The 11690-nt window shown below is 36.6% G+C and overlaps 1 protein-coding gene across 1 annotated transcript; it reads right to left on the minus strand.

The window, feature by feature from the left end:
* Positions 1-6741: 6741 nt before the first annotated feature.
* LOC123723518 lies at positions 6742-10569 on the minus strand. The gene is made up of 2 exons (XM_045686437.1): positions 8868-10569; positions 6742-7715 (listed from the first exon to the last, which is right to left on the minus strand). The coding sequence occupies exons 1-2, from the start codon at positions 10291-10293 to the stop codon at positions 7225-7227; spliced, it is 1917 nt and encodes a 638-aa protein (XP_045542393.1). The 5' UTR covers positions 10294-10569; the 3' UTR covers positions 6742-7224.
* Positions 10570-11690: the final 1121 nt, after the last annotated feature.

Below are 11690 nucleotides of genomic sequence, written 5' to 3' on the forward strand. Positions count from 1 at the left end.
AAAAGTACATACAAATTACTAATAATACATAATGTACCTAATAAAATTAATGATGCATGAATTATAATCAACATGATACAAACAATGGAATGGTTTAATCCGATCAGTAATTTTAATGCGATTTGTTTAGTTTGCGGTTAAATTACAAACACCATTCATCTAGATATTTGATTTTGATAATGAGCTCTAAATTAATTGTTAATCATATTAATTGTGGTCATATAACGGTCGGTTTGCAAGATAAACATCGCAAATTGAAGTTTACATATATTTTATGGTGTTAAATTTATTTAATTACTAGCTTTTACCTGCGACTCCGTCCGCGCGGAATAAAAAATAGAAAACGGGGTAAAAATTATCCTATGTCCGTTTCCTGGTTCTAAGCTACCTGCCCACCAATTTTCAGTCAAATCGATTCAGCCGTTCTTGGTAAATATATTAATAATAATAAATGGTGTAACTAACACGACTTTCTTTTATATATATAGATAGATATAGATTTCAAACGACTAATAACGAATTACGTTATAAGACCACTTTACAGATTAACCGTGGATTTCTGAGACCAAAATTTGCGTTTAAAACTTATTGTTTTAACTTTTTTTCAAAGTAATAACAGGGATGATAATATGTTTTATACAGAGGTTTCGGTCTCAGAAACCCACGGTAAGAAATTTACTTCAATCCGAATACTACGAATATTTTGAGTAATTTAAATTAATTTTCAACATAATCCACACAGATATATTAGATCAATAAGTATATACAACAGCGAAAGTGATTTTTTATTAATATGCTGTAGTTAAATTGTAAATGCTTAGCGTAGTTCATAAACTGTCGAATAGATAGATAGAGCAACATTAAAAATAGTTGTATCTAAAGTTGAGTTTGAAACCTAATGAATGTCTAGGTGCATTATAACATCAAACTTGCTTATTCAGCGGAAATCGATTCCTCGTTTGCCACTGGCAGCTTGTGACGTAATCGCTTTTGAGGTAGGGTGCTACTATAAACGTGTCGTACTTTAAAGTAATACAATAAATTATTTAGACTGAAATAATTAGAAGCAATGCACCGAATTGTATAGTGCCTTGACATCGGCTCATACAGGTTCCCACTTAAAGTTACCATGAGTTAAAGATGAATAGGTCTTAGGCAGTCACGCTGGCCCAGTGTGAATTAATTGACTTCTCACACAACTTTGATTTTTTTATTATAGAACGTTCGATTAGTGTTTATTTGAAATTATAAAATTAAAAATACATTGTACATGATGGTTATCGAACCAGGACCTGTTTACAAGTCCAGCTATTCACTGGGATACTGCGAGGATAATTTTCCTATAAGAAGCAAAATAGAAATTAAGCTTTTCTATGGTACAAAAAGCTAAACTAAATCAACAATAAATAATATCTTTAACAAATTCTTTATATTTTTAATTCTTTTTCATTGATTTTCATTATTCATTCTAAAGCAATGTATTAATTAAAAGTTGGAGGACTTGGGATTTTCAAAGAAAATCGCACCTCCTTTTACCTAAAAACGCAGATTAACTCATATGTTGTCGGTATTCTTAGGGTCTGACTACTTAACAGTTACTCTTAAACAAGATTTAAGCTAAGCGCCATCTGCGCCCGGCAACCTCAAGCCTGGTGAAGCTGTAAATGCCTCTTCAAGGAGAACAGGCAACAGACTAATCGGTCTCAAAAATTACTTAACAGATAACCTAAATCTCACTATATTACCTACAAGATAAGATAAAAGCGTTTATTTCTATCGTAGTTAAAGTTGCTCGTGTACCAATACTCAAGGGATACTGTACCAGACAGGCGTAAAACGTAAGCGATATCAAAGGAATAAATGTATAAATACATAGAAATACCCAAATTATCTAACTGAAGAGTCCTCTTCAAACATGTGACTGCAACGTGGCGTAAGGAGATATAAGTAAGCTCTTAATATGTATGTTATATAATGGGAATTAAGGCAATTCATTTTATTGCCACACATTACGTGGAAACTTTCTCGCAATGGCCAATACTCTGTAACGATATTGGTATTCCATATCATTTTTTTTAATGGAAATAACAGAATTTTGTATATACCATAACAAAAGCTTCTATTTTGGTATAACAAAACTTCGTAATAAGTTTAAAATTTTAATCTTAAATTGATGAGAGGTTTTAATTAATATAAATAAACCTTTAATTAATGCATGTTTATTATTTATGTATCATTCCATGCGAATGTTTCAAATCTATATACAAGTATACTCGTATATAAAAGAGCAATCTGATTGACTTAACTAACAACGCACAGCCAAAGCGTCTAAGTCTAGAGTCTTGAAATTTTGCATAAAGGTTCCTCTTTCTTCGTAGGCTTCCACTAAGAAGAGATTTTACGACATTCGTCTCATAAGGGTCCAAATGGGGGTCCAACCTTTGGAGCGACGTTATTCCTTCCGCAGAATTTCATGAAAATTGAGATAAATAATGTTGTATATTTACGAAGCAGCCCATATCTATAAATCTATTAATACAGAGTTAAGTAAAATGTGACAATCATTTCACAGAATAATCCTTCCTATTTAAAACATAATATATAAAATGTGTTACAAATAAACATTTTAATTCCAATGTCAAAGTAACATTTAGACATAATTGTGAGCACAGAAACGGCACACGGGTTCGTAATCCGGCGGGTTGTTACGATCCCTAGTATTAGGCCTCTAACTAAGGATGGATTACGCAAATACGTTACACTAGCCTCAATTTCTGACCGTCGAATTGGACTGAGATCACATCTTATTACATCAATGAATTTGAAAACTACTTTTTGTTATTTAAATACAATTAATATTTTTTTCCTTTCCAAATTTTACTTTATTTTTCTCTGAACCTAACCAAAATCCGTAATTATACATCTGTTTTTAGAATCACCTTATTTCACTTATACGTGTATGAAAATTAACAATTATTTACTGCTGTAACTGACGCACTGACGCAAAGGTTTTTGCAGAATATCAGCGCTTATTCCTGAAAAGTAATAAGTACAATGCTGAGTAAAGGCCTTGTCCATTTAGCATTGCAATCCTAGAAGGAACTTTGATTTTTTTATACTTGTTAATATGTACATGCTTGTTGCTTTTTTTATATAGTTTTAGTATTTTTTCCCTCATTTCACCATGTTTGTTTTTTTTACATTATTATTGTTTATTTTCTAATTATTGTTTGCTTTCTGAATGGATTAAATGAGTTTATTATTATTATTATTAAGATGTTATATTTGCGACTGTTTAAATCCTCATTGTTAAGAAATTTTTAAATAATAATAAATAATTTAAACGAGAGAATATGTACGTGATATAATATTTGATCGTAAAATATATTTCCAATAAACGAAAATCACTTAAGAGAAAGTTTAACAATTTAGTACCTAATAAAGTTTATTGAAGTAGCCCATCGTACCAGACACGAAATAAGCAATCAGACTGAAGGTAAGAAAACGAAAGAATGAAAAGCTTTTGCCAAAATATCGAATTCGTTGGAAAAAATAACTGGGCTATTTAATTTTTTTCAAATTCATTCAATTTCAAGTTAAAACATACTTAAAAAGTTTAAGTTGGAATAAAAAAAATATAGATAACATTAGGAAATATATTATAGACAGCCTGTATATATCTAGTTTTTGTAATCTTATATTGACTTATCAATAATTCTTGGATTCATGAGGTCATTAGTAATGAAAAGAAATAGGGCATTTACTTGATTTTTCTTGTCGTGCTCGAATGAACGCAAGATTTCGTACATAAAATATTACTGCATAAGTGAGATCACTTGGCCCACCGATCGATCGCTGGGTCCATCAGCCCAACAGGAAGAGTACCCCATAAGTGAACTCACAAGGGACAATTTGTGTACCCTCAACGATTACTTTGCGACTTTTGGAACTTAACATTAAACAATTCCAATGCCATAATAAATACCAAAATGACACGTTAAAATAATTGTAAGGGCCTAAAGAGATTAACCAAGCTGGAGATTTTTATGATTGTTACATAAAATGTTTCATTACAAAATAATAATGTAACACCTGCACTTCGTATCTATACGAATGAAGCGTCGATTTCGAGCTGTAACTCATTTATTATCTAGATAATAACAAAGTTACGATGCTTTTACATTACGATGAGCTCATCATATCCAAAGGTAGCGAACGCTAGGTAATTAATTAAGATTATTGGTAAGAACATGAAAGACATCGTAAATCTTTTATTAACATAATGCGCGTTGTAAATATGTTAAACTTAAAAGCTTAACAGCGAAATGAGGCTATCAATATTTTTAATGATATTAAATTTTGTTATATAACATTTTAGTGTCTTAATTATAAATATATATAGTGTTGTATATAAGTAGTCCTTCTTAATCTTATTTTATTTTAATATTAAAAATTCGTTTAGATGGATGGATGTTAGTTTGAAGATATCTCCGAAGGGATCAACGGATCTTGATGAAATTTGGCACAGAAGTAAGACATAGTCTGGAATAACACATATGCTACTTATTACTTTATGTTTTTTAATTTCTCGCGGACAAAATCGCGGGCGACAACGAGTTATAACATAATAGAGGGAAGGTCATATAGCTGTTTCAAAAACAAACACACAAAACATTCACTCAAACTGAGAATAAAACCCATAAAAATCTAGATTTTTTTTTACTAATTTTACGTACAATAAATAATATTATATAGATATTGTTAAAGTATATAGTAATAGTATAAACCAACATACCACTCTCTTCAGTACTTCTGTGAAGGTCCACAAAAAAGCACTAACTTAACTTTTATTTTATATGAAACTTAAATGAAAAATATGAAAATTACACCACGTTTATTTACTGATAACATAACATTGATGTTGGAAAAATTAAAAAAAAAGTTCTTTTAACGAAAACGCCGAGGCTTTTCGCAGCAAGAAAAGCGTGCGTACCCGACGACGGTCGCCGCTGAATGGAGCTGAAGCACCTGTTGGCTAAACCTCACTCACACAGCCCCCCGGTGCAGTGCTATTAATTATAGTTCTAACGTACATTTCAGTTTTCATATTTCTTATCAATGTTTCACATTACTCATTTAATATGCGTAAATAAGATGTATATTGAAAATTTTTACAACTAAAAAATGGATGTAATAAAATTGAAATCTGTTCAACTATATTTGAAAAAATAACTAGACGTCAATCGATCCTTACATTACATAGTAAAAAATGTGCATTTGTCAATAAACTAAAAAATTCTGTCGCCATTAGAATATTACACTATCCCTGAGTGACAGAGTATATCTTACTAAATGGGAAAGCTTACATGGATGGATGAATGTTTGTTAGAGGATATCTCCGGAACAGCTCAACGGTTCTTAATGACATTTGGCACAGATGTAGAACATAGTCTACAGACTATGTTCTACATCTGTGCCAAATGTACTGTATGTATGTAAAAAATGTATGTATGTAATGTACATCGGCTACTTATTAAGTTTTTTTGCAATGCTGCGCGGACGGAGTCGCGGGTGAAAGATAGTTTAATATTTTTTTTTTATAAAATAAAGAATAAATATGCGCCCGTAACAAGCCAACACGGACTGATAGTATATTTTATTTAATTGTTTTAATTATGTGACGTGTGCGATTCAAATCTTACAATATTAAGCAAGTATATCGTTTTTATTTAACTATGTTAATTAATTGTGGCTTAAAAGGTATCAATCAGCATACACATGTTTATAGATGGCTGTGGGTCCCTTTAGTAAAGCTTTAAGACTCAACGAGTCAATACATGTGTACTTAAAAAAACGTTTTCCTTTTCTGGTGAATATATTGGGTTGGCAACTAAGTAATTGCGGATTTCACTCATACATGGCTTAAGTTGAATTTTTAGGTTTGTAGACGTAGTACAAATGTAAAACACATTTTGTTATTTAATAGTTGGCAATTCAGCTGTCAATCAGTAAAAAAAGTTTTTTGATCGGTTCCGTAGTTTTCGCTTGGTCTTCATTGAAAAATGGAAAATCAACAGGAACGTTTAGTCATATTTTGCTTTTTTATTTCCGCAAGGGGAAAAACGAATTGCAAGCTCATAAAAAGTTATGTGCTGTTTATGGTGAAGAAGCCTTAAAAGAACGGCAGTGTCAAAATTGACTTGCCAAATTTCGTTCTGGTGATTTTTCACTCAAAGATGATAAACGCGCTGATCGTCCAGTTGAAGTTGATGACGCCCTAATCAAAGCAATAATCGATTCGGATCGTCACAGTACAACACGTGAGATTGCAGAGAAGCATCATGTATCACATACATGCATTGAAAATCACTTAAAACAACTTGGCTATGTTCAAAAACTCGATACATGGGTTCCTCTACATTGAACAACTAACGAAATTAATCAATGCAGTTGAAGAAAAGCGGCCCGTCTTGGCAAATCGAAAAAGTGTTGTATTCCATCATGACATTGCAAGGCCACATACATCTTTGGTTACTCGGCAAAAATTATTGGAGCTTGGTTGGGATGTTTTGCCACATCCACCATATAGTCCTGACCTTGCACCATCGGATTACTTTTTGTTTCGATCTTTACAAAACTCCTGGAATGGTTAAAATTTCAATAATGATGATGAAGTCAAATCGTACCTGATTCAGTTTTTTGCTATTAAAAACCAGAAGTTTTATGAACGTGGTGTAAACGCGGTAATGCAAAGGTTCTTATAGTTGGTCGTTGCACGGTGGGACGAGTACAAAACTGCGGGAATACGATAATTGAGGCAGTTCTGCTAAAGGAAGGAAGCACAGTACCTTGTCTCTTTTCACCGGTCTTCTCCTGCTTCTGGACACCTCCAGCTCGAACTTGCACACACTTTAAAGACTTTTTCGAATAAAAAGTTGCGGAGCGGCACACGCACAACGACGACGATTTCAGCCATTATGTATTTTCAAAAACGTGCGATTGCGGGGCGCGTCCTTCTCGCTCACCTGTACTGTGCGGGAAAAGGACGGGAAAGGATGCAACGACCAAACGCAAAAACGGCGTAACCATTCCCCCGGGCTTGAAGGAACGCCTTCAAAAAATTTAGATGAAAATAACGCGATATCTAACTTCTAACTAAGTACCTACATTACTAATACGACTAATAACTAAGATTAATGAAAAAACGAATGTAATTTAAGCGCGCTACTGTTTAGGTAACGGACAAAGACGAACAACGGGACGCAAGTACGATCCAGTCGTAGTCCTAACCCGGGCGACGCGAGTGACTCCTGTGGAGTCGGGAAAAACTTCCTCTATGACACCTAATGGCCAATGTAGCGGTGGCGTATTATCAGTTATGATAATTACGACTGAACCCACAACGACTGGATCCACCGGCGTATTCCACTTACGACGCGATTGCAACGTATGGAGGTAATCCCTTCTCCAGCGCTTCCAGAACGATTGAATTAATTTATCTAATAAGTTGTGCCTAGCCACAATAGTAAGGCTTTCATCTATTTCTTTCGCTGGCAAATACCGTAAAGGTGAGAGATTTAAAAAATGCGCTGGAGTCAAAGCGAGGGGTTCGGAAGGATCACTAGAGAGCGTTGAACATAAAGGACGAGTATTCATTACCGATTCAATTTGAGCAAGCACAGTGCTTAACTCTTCAAACGAAAGAGTGGTGTCACCAATGACCCTATATAAGTGTGACTTTAAGCTTTTTATATTGGCCTCCCAATTCCCACCGAAGTGACTAGCTGTCGGGACATTAAGAGACCATTCAATTCGATTTTCCGATAACATATGACCGAAGTCCGTATTATAATACTTCGAACAAAGAAATTCGTGAAGTTCTGATAGTTTTCGCTTGGCGCCTATGTAATTGGTTCCGTTATCTGAATAAATTCTACCTACCGAGCCACGTCTCGAAAGGAATCGTTTAAAAGCGTTTATAAAACTCTCAGTGCTCAAGTCACCAGCTAATTCTATGTGTACCGCACGAGTAGTCATACAAATGAATAAGCACACGTAAGCCTTGGTGGAACGAACACCTCGGCCGCGAGTCATAGTGACCTTGAATGGTCCAGCATAATCAGTGCCCGTGTGAACGAAAGGTTTAGCGGATTGAACGACACGACAAGTACGATGATCAGCCATCTCAGGAAAGATTGGCTTAGGTTTAGCGCGAAAACACGGAATGCACCTACGGACCCTATTCCTAATTAAGTCACGCGCAGAGAGTATCCAATACCTCTGACGTAAGAGGGACATCAGCAGGTCAGGACCGGCGTGACAATTTAACTTGTGATGATAATCGACGAGTAAATTTAATATGGGATCTCTTCTAGGAAGCAGAATGGGAAATTTCTCTTCGTAAGTCAAGTTAGAGTATCTCAAACGTCCACCGACTCTTATCAAGCCATCCTTGAGAAAGGGCTTCAGGTGTCGAATTGAATTACTACAATCTTTGTTATTTCTGAGTTTTTCAAGTTCAGTATTAAAATAAAAGCGTTGAAGCTCGCGAAATATTATTAGCTCAGCGAAATTGTAATCCGAAGCTGACATACGGTAATTTAATGGTAATAGTTTTACGAAACGACAAAGGTATATTACAATACGTAACAATTTACTCCAGGAAGAGACACGATCTCCTAAACTAAGTATAGGACTCCTTTCAATTGGTGTAGCAACTAGAAGGGTGTGTTTCCTTTCTTCGGGCGCCTCGGGCGCAGAGGAAGGGTTAAACGAAACGATAGGCCACTGTGAGACGTCTAAGCGCGCCCAAGGAGGGCCGCTAAACCAAAGCGGATGATTTATCAAGTTAGACGGAGTGAGTCCACGCGACAGACAGTCGGCGGGATTGTCTGTACTCGAAATATGATATAAATTATGCGGCGCTAAATTATTTTGTATTTTTGTAACTCTGTTGGCTACAAAGGTATTCCATCGGTGAGGCGAGGAATGTACCCAGCAGAGAGCGACAGTTGAGTCCGAAAATGCGAATATGTTACGAAAAATCACGCGACTTTGACATGCGTCTACCACCTTTTTAATAAGTTGAGTTAATAAAAGAATAGCACAGAGTTCAAGACGAGCGAGTGAGACAACCTTTTTTGGAGAAACCTTCGATTTAGCCGTTATCAAATTGATTGTATTAGAGTCCCTATTTTGAACGTGAAAATAAATAACTCCCCCGTACGCTTTCTCGCTGGCGTCTGCGAATGCTAAAATAGTAATTACACTATCAGCGACGATACCAATGTGACGGGGAATTTTTATATCACCTAACAAGGGAAGTTCCTCTCTTAAACGTGTCCATATTTTAACTATATCTTCAGGCGGAGTGTCATCCCAATCACAGTTACACAGCCAAAGCTGCTTGATAATTAATTTTACGTACAAAACGACAGGTGCGACAAATCCCATAACGTCCCATATTTTAGCGACACACGACAATATCGAACGTTTAGTACAAGTTGTTATGGGAGTATTAATTTTTATACTGAAATAATCGGACGTGGGAGACCAACACAAACCGAGTATCTTATGTTGATCTGACCCGTCAAATTCTTTTACTTCCGGTAGACGGTGCGATGGCGGAATCGAATCTAAAACCACTTGTGAATTACTAGACCATTTGACCAATTCAAATTGTCCCGCTTTCATGAGACCTATCAACTCTGAAGCGGTAGAAATGCCCAACTCTTCAGATGGGACTGAGTAAACGAAGTCATCCATATATAGGCTTGTATCGATGACTTCCCTAGCCTGAGGGAACGAAGCGCCTTCGTCGGCCGCCAGCTGCTTAATAGTGCGCAGCGCATGAAAGGGGCTAGATTTGAGACCGAATACTACACGATTAAATTCATAAACCTGTAAAGGTTGTTGCGGGGAAAAACGATACAAAATGCGTTGAAAACGCCTGTCAGATTCTCTTATGCCGATGCTTAGAAACATCTGACGAATATCAGCGGAAAGAGCGATCGAAAATAAACGAAAATTATTAATTATGTCAAACAAACTACCTTGAAGATTTTCACCTCTATATAATAGGTCATTAAGAGAAAAACCAGTGCTGGTTTTACAACTACCATCGAGAACTACACGTAACTTCGTTGTGACCTTATCTTCTCGGATCACACCGTGATGCGGAATAAAATACGAACTTTGTGAAGAATTACAATTTATAGGCGAAATATAACCCTTTTCTAAGTATTCGCGGATAACATTGTCATATGCGATCTTTAATTGTGGAGAAGCCTGCATCTTTCTCTCTAGGCAATAAAACCGTCGCTCACTTGCCTGACGCGAGTTACCGAGACAGCTGACGTCAACCTTGAAAGGCAACGCCACCACGTAACGACCGTCACTAGCTCGCGAGGTAGTACTCGAGTAAAACTCCTCACACACTTTATCATCGGGACTAAGTACTGGAGGGACGTCGACTTCCTCCAGCTCCCAGAATTTCCGTATAACGGAGTCTAATGGATCTGCGGTGCAGCAATACGAAACGGACTCGTGACTATTTACGCGGACCGGAGCGTCACCAACAATGACGTAGCCGAGGACCGTTTCTAACGCGAGCGGTGAGACATGCGGAGGTTTTCCTTGAACCTTATTCGATAAAAGAAGATGCGGAAAAATAGAGGCACCGATCAACATTTGAACCGGGCCCGAGCAATAGTAGGTATCGTCTGCTAGCGGAAGATCTTTAAAATTCGACAATAACGAAGGATCGACTGTTGCGGTCGGTAGCCGTTCTGTTATTTTATCTACAACCAACGAATCAATATTATAAAAAATGTTGCGATCGAAACGAGAATGAAATTTAAGTTTTACGGAACCTTGAATGGCTTTACTCGAACCTCCTATCCCCTTAACCACTGAATAAGCGGGTCTTATGTTTGTGTTTAAACCTAAAATTTGACAACAAGAGCGAGTAATAAAATTGCTTTGAGAAGCGCTGTCTAACAATGCGCGAACGCAATGTTCTTTACCACGAGAATCTACAACGATAACACGCGCGGTTGCTAGTAATACCGTGGTAGGGCCACGAATATCGCTGCGAGTAATACTGCGACTATTCGCCAGCGCACAAAGCGCGACGTCATCGGTGCCTGCGGAGCGAGCGGGGTGCGTATTCGACTCGCTTGTAAGAGCGGGACGTGCGGCCGCGGCGGCCGTGAGTCGTGTGTTCTGTTGTGCGGCCGTCTGAGCGTTTCTCACGGCAGCGGGTTCGATTCCGAAGCACAATAAAGTATGATGTTTAGCGTTACATTTTTTACATGAAGATGTCGAGGCACAAGCGGAAACACGATGACCAGAACTTAAACAATTTATGCATAAATTTTTCGACTTGACGAATTTAAAGCGTTCATTCGGTTTGTAGTTATTAAATACCTTACATTTATAAATGTAGTCGTGATTACAATTGCACAAAGTACATGCGGACGACTCGAAACTAGTATAAGCGTGCATAGTCAATGGCTTACGATCAAATGGTTTTTTGTTGTTATTAGCAACCTTTACGACGGATGAGGTGCGTTCCAATACCTTAATATGTTCGCGAATAAAAGAAACCAGGCTTGAAAATTTTGGAATTTCACAACTCTGACTATGACAATGGTTGGATTCAAATGCACGCGCCGTATCAGTATCTAGTT

This window comes from Papilio machaon, chromosome 3, assembly GCF_912999745.1.
Source record: "Papilio machaon chromosome 3, ilPapMach1.1, whole genome shotgun sequence".
NCBI lineage: Eukaryota > Metazoa > Arthropoda > Insecta > Lepidoptera > Papilionidae > Papilio > Papilio machaon.